General features: G+C 48.5%; 1 protein-coding gene across 5 annotated transcripts in view; it reads right to left on the reverse strand.

Annotated features, from left to right (window-relative positions):
* ZNF618 (zinc finger protein 618) overlaps window positions 1–19,994 on the reverse strand; it is a 162,248-nt gene that overhangs the window by 83,209 nt on the left and 59,045 nt on the right. For all 5 annotated transcript variants that reach the window (XM_075519928.1, XM_075519927.1, XM_075519925.1 and 2 more), the window contains exon 2: window positions 9,898–9,941. In XM_075519928.1, coding sequence (XP_075376043.1) covers window positions 9,898–9,941 — 44 coding nt within the window. The remainder of the gene's footprint in view (window positions 1–9,897; window positions 9,942–19,994) is intronic.

The following is a 19,994-nucleotide window of genomic DNA, read 5'->3' on the forward strand; positions in this document are numbered from 1 at the left end:
CGCAAGGAGCTCTTCCAGATGGAAGGGCAGAAAGGCAACGGCACACCGGCCTCCTCTGCACCGTAACGCTCTACCCACGACACTAGTGGCCCCCTTCCAGACAGTCTCCTGTGGAAGAAGGAAAGGAGGAGAAGGGGCTGCAAACTGAAGAGCTGCAATATGGTGCCCTTTTCATCTTTGGAGAGTGTTTCTTTCTGGCTGTGGTAAGCAGAACCAGCAATGACTGAAAGCAAATGGGGCCCGTCAGCTGCTGCAGCCAGAAGAAACTCGCATTTGCAGTTTGCTGTTTCTGATCTGGAGTAGCATTCTCATAAATAATGAAAGTGACTAAAAGCTACTTAAAAAACACACACTCCTCCCTTATGAAAGAATGAGAAAAAAACCCAATTATAAAAGGACATTTCTTCCAGCTAGGAATAATTTGTCATGTAATTCTCCGAAGACAGCAACAGAAACATGCATGCTCTGTGCTCCCTTTTGAGTGATCTGTGATTGCATATGTACTCAGATGGCTTCTAATGAGGCTATTTTTACAGCACACATCCTGCTGAGCTTTTTGGGAGGGGCAAAGTGAGATCAGTGGAGAATCAGTCTTCAACGTCAGCTCCTGTGTATTTTCTCCTCAAAAGGAGGGGAAAAGGAAACAAATGTGGAGGAGGACATACCGCTCTGAATCAACACCTACAAACAAAGCTCTTCCACCCCAGCAGCAAACGTGGAGCATCTTCAGTTTTTTCCTGGGCACCACTGAAGCTGGAAGAACCAGAGACACACCACTTTGATGAGACACTATCATTGATGATATCAATGATGGTGATACCCAACTCCCCCTTGGCAGAGCATGCTGTGTGTCCATTTACACCACTGAAACACTCTTGTACGGTCCTTGGTATGCTCTTCTGGTCTGCAGGACCAAAGAGGCTCAGGAGAGCCCGTGTAGTGGGCACCGGAAGGAACATCCTTTGCAGAGCCCACCAGGACAATACCATCAGTATGATGTTACAACTTGTCTCCTTGAAACAGATGTGCAGCTGGCTCGTCCCATGCCAAATCAAAAGGCCTCAGCTGTCAGAAAGGAAAGGAATCAAAAAATGGGGGAGGTTGAAACTGGGCTCAATTTGCAGATGGTCTGCCATGGTTTAAAAGAACCAGAAGGTTCCTGCCATGACTGGAGCTACAGGAAGTAGAATGGACAGAACAGACGTAAATGAACTCTCATTTTACATGGAGATGATGCAAGCAGAGACAGAAAAAGAAAGATGTAAACTGAAAATCTGCTTGTCTGATAAATTAGTGGTGGCCTTCCTACCCCCACCCCATAGCTCTAATTTGCTCCCTGGGGCAGCCCAGTTGCATGGGCACCATGCCTTACACCAGAAGGAGGGAGGCAAAGCAGGTCAGGAAGCAGAGGAACAGGCTGGTGTCCTTCATCAGGGACACCTCTTTTGCAGACATTACTAGGCAAAAAGATTTTCAAGTTCAGGGTTAAAAGAGAGAGAAGACGGGAGCTATTTTTTCCAGTGTTACAGCTGAGCACTTTGCTTCTAGTCTCCACGCCTCCTGCTTCAGCTTTCAGATGTTCCCTCGCAGACTTGAAAGCCAATGAGACCGACCCACTCATCCAACCCAACCTCCTGTGTCACAGCTCACAGAGCCGTTCCTCTGTCAAAACTACATCTGCAGCCCGAGCCAGTGCCTCTTTCATAGAGGCTGTCTTGATTTTGATGCATAAAGTGCTGGAGTAACCATCACATTTCTGGGTCCCTCCTCTGAGTAATTATTTTCCAAAACAGGCACCGTACTTCCAGTGTGGATTGCTGCCTCCAGCCATTGGTTTGCTGGAAAAGAGATCCTGTTACTGGGAATCTCCCCTCCATAGGAGAGAACAACCTCTTCTGCTGCCTCTCGAATGAAGCAAACACACTTCCTTAATGTATACTGCATACACACAAAAACACGCCTGCTAATTCTTGACTCTTTCCATGAACGTTTGGGAACCTGTCCACATTTCGAAGCATGGATACCGGAGCAGGACAAAGTATGCCACCAGCACTCTTAGTAACACACACGGTGGCAGCACATGCTGGTGCATGTGTCTGAAACGCAAGTTTTCACTTGGTCACAGAGTTGTACCAGGAGTTCATGGTCACTCGTGTTCTACCAGGAGATTTCAGTTCTCTTCACAATTACCACTTTCCAAGATGCCACTGTGTGTTCTCAAAGTGTGGGTTAAGCTCTGAAAGCAAACATTATAGGAAAAACCTGTTCACTCGTTTTCTGTAGCTATTTTAGGGAATGGGAACACCTTCCTCCATCAGTGGTAGAGGAGAGAAGACTTGCTGAAGAACAGAAAAAAAGAAAAAGCTGGTCAGGGCTTCAGGGCATCTTCCACGTGCAACATGCTCTTGTGAACCTCATCCTTTAAGGACTTCAAGGTCACTGCTACATTGCAAGTGTTACTTCAAATCTCTGCGCTTGTTTTGTCCATGGTCCTATAGGCTGTATCCTTGGTTGATGGGCTGGTTTCTACACAAGGCTGGTGGATGCACTCTTTGCCATACCTGACTTTCTTGAATGCACTGATCACTATAAACTGACCAAAATAAGCTGAAGCTAAGCAGGATGAATGTGCAACTCTCGAAGGCTGCGCAGCCCATGCTCCAAATCAAGCAATAAGGCTTGGGGACATCACACTAAATGAGCATGCAAAGACAATTTCTGGGGCAAGAGAAGCAGCCCAAAACCCTGCCCAGAAAACATTTAAGTTTTCTGCTTTCTCCCCCCAGAATAAACTGACATCAGAGCATGAGACCACATCCTTCTGCAGGCAGAAGTATAACAGTAACTGCCATTTAGGTCTTCCTGGAAGAAATTTGCTCAATAAATACCAATATGATTATGGAGTTCATAAATTTAGAAGGACCTAAAGGCTTTTTAGAAGAGAGATGCCTCATAGTAGGATCACTACCTGCCTCTAAGGGCAGCCAGCTCTTAAAAACAGAGGCAACAGCTTTCAAAAACCCCAAAATAACTAATGCAACACTTGGTGGTATGGTCTGGTGTGGTGTCAGTGCTAAAATCTAGGGAAAACAAACAAACAAAGCAGCTTACTTAATTTTTCCAGCTATCTTGGTCTACTAAAACATACAACCTTTCCTGACAACAAACACCACTTCAGTGAGTGTAAGAGGAATTCAGTCATGCGTTCATTCCTCAAGGGATGCTCAGCAGCTCCCAATCCTTCAGAAAAGGTAAACTACAGGACCAAATCAGGCTGTCTCTCCTCTAGAAATTAAACATTAAAGTACAAACCAGAACAATATTCAAGAGCCACAAAGAATTCCTAAGGTATTAGCAAAACAAATTCCCTTCAGTCCTTATTAGGAATATCTTGAGGATGGTTTGACGAGGAAAGTCTAACCAAATAGAAAAAAAATTTGGCTTATCCAACAAAAAACAAATGCGCAGTTTGCCAAAAGGAAAATAATTCAGTCAGATAAAGAATGTGACAAACAAATGATGCAGGTTAAAAACAAAATTTAAGACGATAATAGAATAGCTGCCAGCATCTTTAAATTTTCAAGCGTGGAAATGTCAACAGAGACAAAGAAATTCAGGGAAAACCAAAGAGAACAGATTAAGGGTTTATTTATATCGGTGCAAGAGCTCTATGTTGCTTGACTAAGAAATGACTGAGGGAGTGACAACTGTCTGCAAATGTCCATAGGTCCCCCAACATGGACACAGGAGCCTACGCCGGACCATGCCACCGACCCGCCGGTGGCAGCATGGCACGGCACAGCCGCAGGATGAGTGGGATAAAATGAGCAACGGGAAAAGACGGACAGAAAAGGAGACAGGTCCTTGGGACTGGGAAAACTCCCCAGCTGGGGAGTGATACAAATGAGGTGGCAGATGTCCTGTTACTGGAGATACACATGCATTTAACGTAAATAAGCTATACAGCTCTACGCCATTATCAGAACAACCCCAAGCTGGCCAGGAGAGGGGGTGACCCAAGGAAAACAATTTCCTGGTAACTCAGCTTTGCAGAGGACATTACAGCTACCATGGCTCAGTACTTTACGGCTCCAGAAAGAGACATTTCTCCACCTCACACCAACCAAAGCCCTCCGAGGCTCTGGCGTCTGGCAAACTGGTGCGGATTACACAGAAAAGAAGCTGGTCCCATGGGAGCCGGGATGTGTCTGAGTGCTGTCATCTCTTCATATGTGTACATCTGACCTTCTTTCAGATTTCAAGGAAACCTGTTGGGTTTCCCACAGCGTCTGCGGTGGTCGCAGTACAGAACTGAACTGTCCGCTTCTCTTAAATCGGCCAGAGGGGACTTCTGGGGGGGTTTTGTGCTGGTTGGTTTGTTTGCTTCTTTTTGAAGATGGCTGGTGAGAGTCCTTCAGAGAGCACCACGGCTTATTAAATACCTTGCCTAATTATTAATAGTTTTCTCTCTTTCTGACGCAGGATGAGTCAAGCTCTTCATGTTCTGGGACTGAAAATCCCACAGGTGGCCTTTTAAAGAAAGGGGAAACAATTTAAATTGTTTTGCTTCTTGGAAACACTCAACCCTTGGCCTCTCCCCACGCACATCCCTCCGTGGAGTGTGGAGCCCTCTCCCGAGGTTCAGAGGACCACAACTTCCAGCTTAGGCACGCATGGAGGTTGTCCTCCCCGAATGCTGGGGATCTGGTGAGGACTGGTCAGCAAGGAGAGGAGCCTGCAGAAGAGCTGGTGCCATTCCGGGGCAGACCCTCCCTTGGGTTACAGGAGCTGCTAGGAAGGACGTGTCCGCAAAGGACAGAGCAAGCAACATGGGGAGGAGAGGGAAAGATGCCACCAGCGAGGCTGGAGAAGGGTGAACTGAGAAGGAGGAAAGTAGGTGCAACCACTTCTCAATACCTTCTCCTCCAGCTGGAAAGTCACGTTTTCTAAGATAGAGACTGAAACGACCAGACTACCTAAGCACCACGGCTTGGTCTGGCATATCAGGGAAAACTGCACCATGACAGAGTTGGGAGACCCCCACGTCCCAGCCTAAAGCTCCCACTGGAAACGCACCTCCCCGCAGAGCGCTCTGCCTCCCTCCGGGCCAGCACCGCAGAGCCCTTCTGCTGGACCTCCGTCTCCAAGAGCCCTCCCACCCTTTTCGGGACTGTTAACGCTGCAATAAAGATGAGACCCATCCGCGCCTTCACAGCCAGCTCATAACCCCAGAAAGTCTGGGATTTTACCTCCGTTTTGGGAGCGGAGCACGCTGTTTTGCACAGCTACATCTGTGCTGCGAGCGGGTTCCCCGGCTGGTGACAGCCCTGGTGCAGACGGGGGCTGAGCTTCCAGCTGGCTCCGTTCCCTCCACAAACAGATGCAGTTCCTATATCAGGGTCTGATTTATTCAGCAGGAGTCTCGCACATTAAGTGTAGTTAAGTCTGAAAACAAATCTAATGACTTTTAAATAAATAGCCAACGGAGGACTTGAAACTAAAATTCTTCCTTCCTCTGACACCCACCATATAAACAATAATAATTATATAAAACCATGTCTAACACATGACTACACAAGGCTCTGGTGACCAAGAAAAGCACACGCTGCTTGTCAGACATAATTGCACATTTGGTTTTTCAATTATTTCTTGTCAAGATCCAGAGCCCACCATCTGAATGCTGACATTAATTATTGGTAAGTAGTTAGTTTTACAATAGCGTTATGGAGACTCCCAACGATTGCCGCGAGGTCTGCAGCTCCCGACGCTGTTCCCACGCTGCCCTCCGGTCCCTCCAAGCCCTCCAGGACTGTCGCGCAGACTCACGCCAGCGAGTGATACCGAACCCGGGCCACCGTGTGCAGGAGGGGCTTCAGAAGAAGCTTCGAGAAACTTTCCAGTAGACAGCAGCAAGGTAACTGATCCCCAGGCAACGTGCCTCATCCACAAGAGCCCACGTCACCTACTGATGCCACGTTCCAGCTGAGTCCCTTCTGAGCCCCATCCGAGCACCCGACTCTTGGCAACACGCTCCAACAGCTAACTGCCCATCACGCAGGAAAAAATCCTGCCTTTTATTGGCTTTTAATTTGCTGCCTTTTAATTTTGTTGACTGTCTCTTTTTTCCTTGCAAAAGGAAGAAAGAACTCTCTGATCTACCTTTTCTGGAGTGTTCAAAAACACGTACAGCTTTGTCAAGTTGTCTCTTAGTTGTCATCTTCCCCAAGGCAAACAGCCATCTCTCTTCCAGCTCCCCTTAAAGGAAAGGTTTTTTTCTATGCTCCTAATAATTCTCTTCACTTTGTAAAATTTCCCATTAATAAGCATTCAGTGAGGTACAGGAACCACACACAAGTTAATAAGGTAGGAGAATAGTGAGTGCTTTCTGCCACCACTAATTCTCAGCTGCAAACAGCTGCACGTGCTGAACTGTGTTATTTCAAAGGCAGCAGACAGGCCCGATCAGAGCTGTGGGGGTGATAAGATCATAAAAATCCTGTGCCTTCAGAGCTTTTAACATTTACTTGAAACAGAATAAAATCAATTCAATAAAATAAATGAATAAAAATAGGATTGTCCCAATACTACGGTCGCCACATTAAGATCAAGCATGCTATAGTAAAAAAAAAAAAGTTGCAGAAAGGTAAAGTTGTCCTGGCAACCTTAGTTTGCTTATAATTTTACTGACATAAATCAAACGTTAAAAGCTTCCTTGATAGTTGCAATTAGTGAGAGTTTCAAGCAGCAGCAACTTTGAAAAACATCTACCTTGTATCTCCAGCCACTAACAGCCTCGCAGATTTTGTCAAAGCCAAATTTCAACCTTCAGTCACTGATAGAGCTTTCTTGAAACATTAAATTTTCATTCCTTTTTTTTTTTTTTTAAATGACTTCATCATTTTCCTTTTTTTTGACCATCTTTTGTTTAATCAGGTAGATGCTGAAGTGGATTTTGTTTCCACTTTTCTAAAAGAAAAAAGTGATGGCCAGTCTCCCACTTCTCCATGTACGTACAAAACAACAGTGACAACGGAAGGAAGTCCTGCCACCCCGACGGGCGCTCGGGTACCCGCCTTTGGGAAGGCCATCGCTCACGCCCAGGAGGATGCTCGGGAGCTCTGCCCCGAGGGCAGCCCCGCGCGCCCGGGAAGGGAGGACGCCCACAGGAGACACCCCAAAGGGTCAGCTCCCACACGGAGAACGCACTCACCCACCTGCTCTGCAAAACCCTCCGGCGAGAGCTTCAAAATTGAGTTAAAAGTCAGAATAAAGAATTTCAGGGAAGGAAGCGATGCCTGGCTCCTTTCCCCCTGCTCCTCAGCCTACGCCCAGTTTTCCTTCCAGCGCTCCGTTCAGGCTCATTCCCAGCATCCCGAGAGCGAGCACTGCCGGGCCGCACTGATGAGCCACCCCAAAACTGGGAAAAGAGTTTTCCTCTGCTTAAGACACCCGATGCTGGCACTGCTCCCCACTGCCAAAATCTGCCTGCCCACCCTTCCACCCCTGCCGAGCCCAACCCAGCGGGCACCCCAGAGGCGTTCAATGCCAGGCAGCGCTGCCGTACCGAAACGCTGCCAGTAACGAGGGTATTTCATTCTGGAATGCCGAGCAGTGGAGCCGGGGTGCCGGGAAGGGACCGCGGCTGTCGCAGCGGGGAGCGCTCAGTGCATGCTCAGCAGCAGGAGGCGGGGGGAGGACCTGCACCGCAGTGTTTTGGAGATCAGAAGAACGGAGAGGGGTTTTAACGTGGAAGGATGTGTTCCACCTGACAGATAAAACTTCAGCAGCACTTTCAAGTCCCCGGAGGGAACAGGAGAGTGTTCTGGCATACAGCTAGTGGAGAGACAGTATTGCTGGTGATGCAAAGGGGAGGACATGAAACACAACTCGAGCTGTGAAGGAGGCAGGCGGCGCTGGAAAGGAGCGCTGGTGCTTGCTGCTTCGCGGCCAAGGGCTGTGGGTGCCCGGAGAAAAGCCTCGTGTCTCACCGGGGTCTGCTCCCCGCAGCGCTGGTGGGCTGCCCCAGGCAGGGGAGCAGCGCCGAGCCCGGCAGCAGCAACCGGCAAACCTTGTCTGGGTGCAGCGGCGGTGGTCTCACTCCACACAGATCATGACACTGCGGAGACAGTGGCTTCTGCCACACCATCACAGCTTCACTGCTTGTGCCACTGCAGCGTTCAGGTGCTGCCCACGCCACTGTGCCCCCTCGCTGAGGAAGGGGCAGGTGATGCTGGTGGAGATGATGCCAGGACGGGGTGCAGCCCCCCACACCACGCTGACTTTTTTCCTCGGCAGCCCAACTGGCTCCAGTTTTCTGTTGTCCGTCTTCCCCCATCCATGCTGACGTAACCCACAAATGTGCCTCAGGTGCTCAGTAGTCCCCTCAACGAGCTGTGCATCGTTCCACCATGTGATGGCACCTCCCTGACTTTCCTACCATCTTCTCCAACTCTACTGGATGTTTCTGTGCTCCCCTGCAGCCCGCTCCCCTTCCTGGGCCATGCTCTCCCCCCCCCGGTACATCTCAGCATTGCTCCCATTTCCAGCCTGACATCTCTAATCTCCTACATTTCCACCTGTTTTTACCACAAAACCTTTTAAACCTGGGAGATGAGTTTGCCAGAGATGAGTTTGCCAGTTTGCCTGTGGATGGCTGACAACCAGGAACCAGCTTCAATCATGCATGGGACCAGGTAAATCCGATTGTCACCAAAGCCACGCTTTGCTGCCAGCTCCCAGCACTGCCCAGCACATCAGTGCTGCTCTGCAGAAGAAGCCCAGCTAAGAGGAATTTGTGCCTGGCCGAGGACGGAAAGCTGCCCCTTCTTCCAGGCTTTCACAGCTCTGGACTGACTCCAGCTCTGACAGACGTTGGACAGTGGACGCTGCAGGAGACTTTTCCGCCAGGTCCCCCTGACAGCTGGAAGCACCCACACGAGTATCACCCACCCACCACAGAAATGCAGCCACCTTGGGGGGGGAAGGCACCACGCACCCGATGCTGTTGGGGTTTTGGGGGCTGCTTTGGTAACCCCAGCACTGGTGCAGCTCAGCCACACCGGTGCCAGGGCTGGACATTCCCCATAGCCCGCTCAGCCCAGGCTGCTGGGCTGCTCCTCCGGGGACGGAGAGGGACCAAGAAGCACCATCTTTAGTGCTTCCCAGCACGCCCAGCAAGGTGAGATGCCCTACATCATCAGCAGGAGACGGAGAGGCCACAGCACCGGGCAGACCCAACCTCATCGCCTCCCTCTTCTTTATGCCGGGCTTCCCCCCGCTGCTCGCACCGGGGCTGCGCGCCTCCTTCCCGCACCACGCAGGGCTGCCGGGCCACGCCAGCCGGGGGGCTGCCACACGCCCCCGGCACCCTGCCCACCGCCACGCTCACCAAGGGTGACAGCAAACGGGACACCTGGAGCAGAGTCCCCTGCATGGCACCTGACATGTCCTGTACCCACCATAGCGGGTGCTGCAGAGACACCCCTTAGCGGGATCAGAGGGGGCTGGGTGACACCCCCTCCTATCCTCTTTCATGGGAGCAGGGGAATCTGCACCCAACCGCCGCAGCACGGCCCAAGGTCTCCATCCAGGAACCTCATCCTGCAATGGTCTTTGCACCGCGGCGTGGCACAGGGCCGGGGAGACTCAGCCGTACCACCCCGCACTGCATGCAAACCGCCTCTCCACCCAGTCCCCGAGGCCAGAACAATCCTTCTTGCATCTGTCTTTTTAGGAAAATCCAAAAATGGTGTATGGATGCTGTGCTCTAACAGCTCCCAATTCGTCCCTCTCGTGCGGTCACCCTTTGCCACCCATCTCTGAGACAGAGCGCTGCATCCGAGCAGAGCCACATGGGCCCACCACGTCCCACCCCAGCAGAGAAAACCATCCACCTACCTGCTGGAAGAGCTCCTCCGCCCACTGCTGTTGCTCTCGTCGGCCTAAGGGGGCAAAAGACATCAAAAAAAAGGCTGTTTAGGTTAAGAAAGGCAAGACCGCCCTCCAAACTCTTCCTGCTAGCACGCTGCACCCAAAATACCTGGGGTTGTTCCGTTCCAAGTTACACACATGCCCCGTGCTCAGTGTTGGTGGGACATGTCCGTGCACTGAAACCCAGGTCTGCAGGAGGCTGAGGCAGGATTTCAGACACAGCCCCACGACAGAGGCGGCTTTCTGAGTCGGTTCCCTCCAGTTGCCCTCGTGCAATTATTTTATTGCACTTTACCAAAGTTTAAAGTAACGATCCCTCCTATGCAAAATCATGCAATTTGCAGGAGGGAAATAAGGCAGAAATAGCCAAATTCAGTGCTGTGTCCAAGCTGAGATGGCTCCGCTCCTGGATTAGAGGGGCAGGTCCAGTGCACCTCCCTTCGTTAGCGATGAAGTGCCTAATTGAGCCCCTCCGGGCCCTTAGAAGGGGCTGAGCAGGGAAGTAACCAGGGTCTCCTCCTTTTCACCTCCTTCCCCCGGCTCTCTGATGAGAGGCTTCCTTGGAAAGACAATATTATTCCAAACCCAGAAATTTTATTTCTGAATTTGTGCAAATACAAGTTAAAAGATATTAGCTGCATTTCACATTTTGTGCAAATGGCAGAAACAGGCAATTCATGTGCAGCAGGATGGGGGCTAGCCAACGATTTCGATAAAATAAACCCTTTTTTAATTTAAATGCTAATGCACTGAATTAAAATTTAATAACTGAGGAAATTGAAAAGCCGAGCAGGAATATTGGAAATAAATCCAAGCAGAAACAGCTGAAATTAAAAATTCTAGAGAGTGGGAGGATAGCAGCTAAGCTGTCTTATATGATTACTTTTTTTTTTTTTTTTTTTTTTCCCCCCAGAACGAAGGGGGGAAGGAAAAAAAATCCTATCTTTGGCTGGCTGTAGGGCAGTAAATCGAGAGTGCTGTGATTTATTGCTCAATTTTCCTGAGGGAAAAAGGCTTTCTTTCATGCTGAAATATTTCATAAATTTCAAGCCAGCATAAATTCTTAATTTAAAAGTTATGGAGGTCACATTTAGTGCACTGGTGCAATTCTGAAATCTTAAAGGAATAGTAACCAAAAATTGCAATTTGATTTTATTTTTTTAATTCTTCATGTGAAATTTTGTTCAAAGGGACTCTCCAAGTTACACAAAGCAGAAACACGTCCTGGCTTCTGAAGGTTTAAGAAATCCACTGGAAATAAAGAGATAAAAATCTAATTCAATTACAAAAAGGTATTTTTTTATTATTATTATTATTGTTAGCCACTTGAGGAATTTCTGTTAAAAAATTTCCTCCCTCCATTGCCTGGGAAAAGCCAGAAGGGAGGAGCTGACAATGTAATTGCTTCTGTTAGATCTCCAATCTTTTGTGAGCACTGATATGTTCATTTGTTATACAGCTGTTCAGCTACAGAAAGGATGTCAGAGCACCCATAATTCAAAGCAATCAATCAAAAATTAATGATTTGTCATGCTTACACAATGGGGGAAAAAAAAAAAAAGCTTTATGGGTTCCTGCAACTGGTAGATTGCTCAAACCTTCGGGGCATTTTCTAGAAGATTAGATCTGTGTGTACAAAAAAAAAAAAGGAAAAAAAAAAAGGGGAAAAAGGAGACTTAACGTACAGCCAGGGCAGAAACCTTGTGGGGTGCTGGGGCGTTTTCCGAGATCCCCTAGGAATGGGGTGCGCTCCGATCCCCGCCCGTTCAGAGCTTTCTGCACAACCCAGCCTCGCAAGTCACCCTGCAAGCCACGTTCCCCGATCGCAGCGAAATTGCCCAAGCTCCTGCAATTATAATTCCACGTAAAAAACGCCCGCTGAATATAAAGGTCGCCTGGACGAGCGCTTGTGAAAGCCACAAAATACAGACGCCAAAGCTAAAGGCACAGCCCCGACTCTGCCTTCACATCATCTGCGGGACCACTCCAGCCACAGCACAATATTATTACCTAAATATTACCAAAAATTAAAACATTTCACTTTGGGAACCATGTAGCCAACCTCAACTTTGGAAAACTGTCTGAGATTGCAAAGTTATTCATCCTCCACGTAAGCAAGAATTTCTTTACATACAAATTCATTTTAGGAACGTGTCACGCAGGGATCGTGCTCTCGATACAAAGCGTGTCGATGTCCCGATGCCGTATTTTATTCCTGGTTATACACATATGTTAGCTGGTGCCTCTGGCGTGATTTACCGCCCAACCTAACGCAAGTATTACTCTGTGAAGGATCATGCATGTAATTCATTTTATGTTCCTTTTCATATTTGTATTTGGAGTTGAGCGAATGAATTGCTGGAAATAAATGATGTGGTGACTGCAGCCTCTGCGATTCCCAACCATCGCTGACCGACTGCACAGCACCTTCTGGGGCCAATACGCAATTTTATTATTTACTTCTTTTTTTGCTTACCTTCCCCATTCTCTGTGTGTCTGCCCAGCCTGATAGCCCCTTTCAGTCTTTTTTAATTGTTTTTTATAATGCCATTTTTTTGCTTTTTGATCTCTTTTCATGAGCAATTCATGGACTCCCCTCTCTCAGGACGTAGCATGTACCAGTACAAAGGACAACACGTGCATGAAGAGCACAGGAAGGGAGGTGCAATGGCGTGAACCCACCAGTGTTAGGGACTTCGTTTATTTTAAAAGAAAAAAAAAAAAAAAAAAAGGAATCGCAAGAGGTAAGAGCTCTCAATCTAGATGGCTTCACACCAGCCAAAATGCTCTTGGAGAGGAGACATCTCCTCTCCAAGGAGACATCTCCTCCATCCCTCATGGGCAGAGCTGGCACAGTTGTTTTGGGGCTGCTGCAAGCCTGGGGCTGACTTCTTAAGTTTGGATCCATTAGAGCTAAACAACAAGCCAAGCCTGAACGAAATCAGAGCTAGCCGTCTTAAAGGTTTCTGGATGCTTAAATAAGCCCATCCTCACCAAAGGTGCCACCAGGAGACACCTTCACACACTGCTCCAGTTTCCAGACGTGAAATTAACTGGCAAATTTTCTGTGCCAGCAATTTGTCTTGGTTACAAACTCTTTAGGAACAGCTCTGTTTAGTTCAGCAATTGTGCAGTGCCAAGCACAGCAAATCCCTGCCTGTCCTAGGGCTGCAAGATGATTTAATCATAAATCACCAGCACCCGCACTACCCAAAACCACGGTGTGTCCGGCCAAAGCGCGGGAAGATAATTACCTCTGATTGTACATGGTATGCAATGTGAAAAAGCATAATAAAGAAGCGCCATGGTGTTCTCCTCAAACTTTGCAAAATAAACGCAATTACAAGCTTAATAAAAAAGGAAACATTTCAGCAAAGCGTATATAAGTTGACCTAAGTGAGCCATTTGATGTCCCTCAGCTCTCCATGGAAAGGGGCAGGACCACCGTGACATGATGCCCAGGCCCCATTAGGCCGCTCCAACCCTCAGCAATCGCAAAGCAAATCTCAAAAATAACCTCAACGCCAACGACCGACGGACTCGAAGCGGTGGATGTGTCTTTGGCGCCTGGCCAGGTGGCAGCACCCGCTGTGCCGTGGGACGGGGCTGCCCAAGGAACCGGCCATCGCACCCGGCTCGACCCTCCTGGAGCAGCCGGGGCAACTGCCGCCTCCGTGCCCAGCAGAACGGAACATCTCCGCTGCGTGGCGGCACCGCCCCGGCCTCCAGCCTGACCCCACCTGAAAGGCGACCACCTCCTCTCCCACTCTGCTGGGGCTCACCTTCAGCACGCAGAAAAACTGGGGGATGCGTACACGTATTTTTTACACTCTGGCTGAAATAAGCTTTTTTCCTTTTATTTTGCGGGAAGTCCATTCGGAATCAAATGTGAAGGGATGATGCCTTTTGCAGGCCACGCTATTAATCCATTTAAAATAAAACATTGCATTTAAATTCTAAACAGTGGTATATTTAAGGACTACAAACACTGTAAGCAAGTCGAAGCGGTGAATTGCTGGAAATCACCATTTAACCGCCAGCAACCAGAATGTGCCGAAATGGGTCAGAGCAGCTTTCAACAAAGTAGCGTCTTTGGGAAGGGCAAAGAGAAATCTGCGCACCAGTTTACCCAGGTAATTTAATTCAGTGACTTCTTCATTTATAATTGAAAAAGCAGAGGAGCAGAGTTTGCATCTGCCGGCCAGTCGGCGAGCAGGGGAGGATGGACGCAGGGCTCTGAAACACGGGCTGGATAATTAGTCATACAATCTCTCACATAAAATAATTTACAATTCAAAATATGATTCCCTAAAGCTGCTTTTGTACATATCGGGTACGTTTAAGGTAGTTTTGTTTAACTAAGGCTAATAAATATCTCTTCAATTAAAATGCACGAAAGCAGAATGTGGTTTCTGGCCATATGCTCCTCAACTCAAGTCGTAAGCGAAAAGTAAATCATGTGATAAATAAGAAATGTATCAGTCAACATCTCCTAACAGGATAAAGTGTCAAAAATTAGGAGTCCAAGCAGATGTATAACTGACCTGAGAAATGCATGTTTATAGAAAGGGCTACACTATATTGGGAAAAAAACCCAACATTTTAACAGTTACTGCAAAACAACAAAATAACTAAAAACCATAAAAATGTTAAATGAGATTTTGGAAGATTTAAGCACGGGCTTTCTGCCCGATCACTTAAATGATGATTAAAAACAATTATTCAAATCACTTGGATTTGCATCCACGTACGCCACGCTCAGATCCGCTCCCACGGGTGTGACGCCCAATGTGGGACCGGGGTGCCAGGACCCCCCCATCCGCCACCGCCAAAGCCCTCCCCAGGGGGAAAGCGGTTTTAAATCCATTTGTTTATTCATACACAGCCACCCCCCCATGATTTGCCTCTGAATTTCATCCCGGCTCCGCTGAGGGGAGAAACCCTAACTCTGCCCAGGGTTTGCAGGAAGAGCAGAAGCCGCTCGCCCCAGCATCTCCCCCAGAGCAGGGAAAAATCAGGTTTACTCTCCAGATGCTTTGTAAAAGGGCTGAATTGTTTGTTCTACCTGAGGGAAAAAAAAGGAAAAAAAAAAGAAAAAAGAAAAAAAAACCAAACAAAAAAAAACCCAAAAACCAAAACCCACAACCTACTTTCCCTGAACGCCTTCCCAAAGACAGCTGAATAATTTTCAGCGAAACACAAAACACACATAGTTTAGAAACGAGCCAGCAGCACCCAGCGTGGAAAATTTCACCCCAAATAATTAAAATTTGGCAATGGGAGAAGCAACTGAAAACAGGTCTCACAAAGGAATGCGCCATAAAAATAACTGCAGGCCTGCCTACCTGCCCTGTCTGTTATTATTAACTTCAGAGCAACAGAAAATGCAGGAAGTGCCTTTTTTTTGGGGGCCCTTTTTTTTTTTTTTTTTTTAAACAAAGGGCAAGACATTGGCAGTTTCCTATTTAATTTTCATTAAAGGGGGGGGGGGGGGGGGAAACAACCAACCAAGAAGCCCTGCACCGCACCAAAACATCTGCAGAGCACAAGGACCCATCAATACGCCCATGCCCCTTTTTTTTTTTTTTTGATCTTTGCTTCCTCTCGCCAGTCCAGGGGATGCTAAGGAAACCCACAGCCCCGGCTTCTGCATGGCACGGCAGTCCCCTACCTCACCCCCTCGTTGTCGGGCTCATCCCCCCAAGCTCAGCGACGTCCCCCAAGGTCTATAAAGACCATGGAGCAACGCTGAGCCAACGGGCGAGCTGAGCAGGACCGGTGCCCGGGCGCTTCCCTGCACGAAGGAGAACGATCTCCGGTGCTTTAGGCTACTGTGGCTCGTCCCGTCCTCATCCTTTGCCTTTGCAGATCTGTAAGGGCAGCCTCCAAAAGGGATGAATTTTCCACCAGGGAACAAAAGTTCCTTGGGCCGGAGGAATGCACTGCCTATTTCCTCAGCTGCAGCCTCCCCTCGAGAAACAACCAAAATAATAATAATTAAAAAAAAAAAAAAGATCTGCAAGGAAATCTGAGCTCTACCCAAGGCATCTTCTCTGGTCCCACGGCAGAGCCAAGCCCCAGGAGCGAGGGTCCCCTGACCCCCCATGCCCATCGCGAGGTCTGCAAAGACCCCCCCGACCTGACTGTGAGGCAAAACCACCGAGACACAGGTTGGGCATGCCAGCGGCAGCTTTAAAAAATAGTAGCGTCAAAATTATTCGTGAGCAGGCAGGGGAATTTTGCCCTTTTACTCAGCTGCAGCCTTGCCACGGGAAAAAACAGCGTGCGGATGGGCTGAGGTCAGTGCTTCTTCCTGCGGCAAGGGGGAAAACCCAACAGTAAAAAAAAAAAATCTGAGATTTTTGAGCCCTCTGAGTGAGAACAGCCGAGTGTTCTCTACTTGAGGTCATCAGAAGAAAAAGGCAGCGACTCCCATCCCAGCCGCAGAAGCGCGCGCAGCTCCTGCCAAGCCAGGGATGAGCTTTCCAGCAGGCGAGAAGGATGATGGAGGCACTGACGATGGGAACAAACCAAACCTGCCAGGGACACACGCAGGTGATGCTCAACACCTCCACTGCTGGAGCACGGGGACATCTGAGACGCGGTGGTACCAAAAGCCCGTGGACCCATCAGTGTGAAGACCAACGATCTCGTTTGGGCTCTAAGGCAGCGTACAGGAAAGTCTCCAGCACGAAAGGAAGGTGCTCGTTACTCCTGGGCATACGCATTATTTAAGCCCAGGTTTAGAAAGACTTATTTTAACGTTGAGATTTCCCAGGTTCACTCACGGGAAGGTGCCGGGGTGACTGTGACCTGCAGGGACACGATCCGTCCCCAGCACCCCACGTCGGACAGACGGAGCGTCCCGATGCTCGGCACTTGGGGACACAGGGAGCTCGTCATTCCCCACGCAGCTGCCCTGAAGCCCCACGTGTGGAGCATGTTTGAGCAGACCTAAATTCACAAGCTTTATTGAGCAGCCACCTCACCTACACGAGCACCTCCACCACATTTACACACGCAAATAAACGCCTGCTGGACGCGGTTGCTCAGCCTAAAAAGAAATCAGAGGTTTCTAGATAGGAAAACAGCATCACCCAAGCTTGGCCAGGCCCCTGGCCACGTCCCCCTCTTGCTGGTGGCCAACCTCCCAAAGAGGACGCGTGTCAAGGAAGACCTTAAGCCAGCGAACACCATCACCAAGGGCAATGGTACTGCAGGATCACAGGGCTTGGGCAAGGACACCCAGGACCTTCCACCACGAGAGCGCGTTTCAGCTGCAGAGGAGACGCTCTCGCCCCCGCCGACTGTCCCAGGTGAAGCCAGGGGTCCCCCTCAGTCCCACCCAGGGAGCTGTGGAGTGACCCCGCTCTCCCAGTGCCCCTCCCTGCGGTACCGGGGATAATTAACAGCTGACGAGATTTCTCACCACTCGCCTTCCCGCAGGTTCCCAGTCCCCGCGAAGCCGCTAGGTGCCTCCCAGATACTAATTAGTAACAAACACTAATGACGCAACCAGCTAGGAGGTTGATCAGCCCAACGCAACGGTCAGGTGCGAGCACGGGATTTCACCGGAAAAGCCGAGATGGGACTGATCCCCTCTGCTCTGGTAGTTTCACTTCTGACTTCACCCGGGGGCCCTCTCTACGCTGATTTCCATTCTCTTTGTATTGGCAGGAGAAATATTTTTCTTTTAACTTTTTTTTTTTTTTTAAAACGGTTTTTTTGCTTGGTCTTGCAAACGGCGGGACTGGGTTTGCTCAGACTTCTCCCCAAACTGTTATCTGGGGCAGAGAAAGCTGCAGCACAGAGGTATAAATTCTAAGTAGGCAAATAATAATAAAAAAAATCATGATTAAAGTCTAGAAATTATACTCATTCAGTTTCATTGTATTTACTTCTTGCCTACCATTTATTATCTTCCCATTTTATAATCTTAATTTAATAACTTGGGTGTCTTGCCTGCATCCGCCCAATTTCCGAGCTGTCTCAGTAACTCATAATTACAAGTTCTTCTAAAAAGTTTCAAACTGAAAAGGTCGAATTCCTGCTGGGAAAGGCACCCATGGGGTTTTGCTAACCGGGAGAACTGTGCAACCACCAAAATCAGCGAGGCAGTGAAAAATCCCAGCACCAAATCACCACCAGCCTGGCCGGGTGCTGAACCACGCCAGCGCCTTTCCCTCTTGAAAGGGAAAAAACCCGCCTTTGAAGGAGCCAGGTTTTCCTGTCACCTACCATTCGCTTTGGCTCCCGATACTTCAGACAGTCGCAGACATGTTTAAGGGCTGTAAGCAGTTGCCTTTGAGTCAAGGGAATATTCATATGAGTAATTTTATGAACTTGCTGAAAGTACTGGCAGAATCTGTGCTTTGAATTTCAATTTTTCTCCCGTGGCAGCCCAGGGAAATTCAAGTAGCACATCCTAGCAGAAGTAGACTGAAGAAAGGGAAGATTAAATAAATTTTAACCTAAAACTACAAATGTTCAAACAAGTATTAAAATGCTTCAGCCTGACGTACCTTTTTTTTTTTTCCCCAAAACAGTCATGAAATTAAAATTATGAATTAAATCAATACAGCAAATTGGTCTGGATTTAAAGAGTTACTCCTTGATTATAAGCAACTGAAAAGTAATCAAAATATTTTTTCCATCTCCTGTTGCTCAGTGCTCTCCTTTCTCTGTTCTTTACGAGCAAAATAATCAAATTGAGGGTGAAGAGGAGAAAAGGCATTACTGATTACTTCTGAACTCTCATATTATAAAAGCTGGAAAATAAGAGTGACCGGGTAAAACAACAGAATTATCTGCATCAAGCAGTTGTTTACAGATGGTATGAGTTTCCCAGCAAAAGAAACAGCTGGAAATATTTTTAAAGAATAAATGTATATGGAATGAAACCTTGGGGGGGAGGAGGGGATTATTATTTTTTACTTGGGGGAAGAAAAGGGGGAGAAGGAGCCATGCGATAGCATTTCAGAAATCCACCCATTTTTCCAGGTTTCCAATTTCACAGGAAACTCTCAGGAAATCAATTTTTTAAAAAATCCCGTTACAGGCACTTTTCCAAGTTGATAAAACAAACATATCTAATAAGCTACAAGCGCACACGGAAAAAAAAAAAATTAAAAATAGGACGTATTTATACAAGGAATCCCACACGTTTTACTACAGAAGTGCTGTTAAACACATTTTGTTCAGGCGTTTGTGAGCAGGCACATCTCCTGGCCGTGCGTGGGCTGGCCTTGCTTTGAGATGCCACGTCTGATGGGGCTGCGACGGCTTCCCACCGCACGAGCTACCCCCCAGCAGGAACCATCCACCTGCAGAGATCCAGCCCTTCCCCGCTGGAGCCGACACGATCGGGTGGGAAGGACCTGAAAGTTGGGTTTAAGACAAACCACCTCGCAAGTGGAGCGGGCTGGGAGCACGTGCGAGGGCTCTCACCGCAGCTCAGCTGGTGGGAGGCAACCTGAGAAACCATTTTATCTCCACCACACGTGGAAGAACTCAGCAGAAGCTGAACCGGAACAGTTTACCCCAAAATAAGTCTCTCTGCAATCACAGCGAGAGAGGGCTTCGCAGTGGTTGGAGATGTGCGGTGGGGAGCACAGCCTCCCGGGCAGTCCCAGTGTGGAAGTGGTAGTCATAAAGCTTGGTACGGTTTGGCCAAAGCAAAGACCAGGCAGGAGACACCTCAAGCTCTCAGACAGCAGGATGTCCAAATCCAAACACACTTACAGGTGCGACACTGCAACACGGATACGATGCGGGAACATTTTCTGCCATCGCTAGCCTGTAGCCCTGATGCACATCAAAGCAGGACAAGCACCTGACAGCAAGATGGCCCATCAGATACGGGCCCACCTGTATCATGAGCTGTTGTAGATGCTCAAATCCTGCTCTCAGAGCATTAAAAAAGATGCTGGGAAGGAGTTAGCCAAGCCTGTATCTAGAGGCAAAACCACCTCCAAACTGGGTACCTCCCATCTGCCCATGAAACCTCCAAGTCCCGTTGCTGCTTAGTAGTGGGAGAAGGACAGAGACTCACACGGATCATCCTC

This window comes from Mycteria americana, chromosome 17 (assembly GCF_035582795.1).
Source record: "Mycteria americana isolate JAX WOST 10 ecotype Jacksonville Zoo and Gardens chromosome 17, USCA_MyAme_1.0, whole genome shotgun sequence".
Taxonomy (NCBI): Eukaryota; Metazoa; Chordata; class Aves; order Ciconiiformes; family Ciconiidae; genus Mycteria; species Mycteria americana.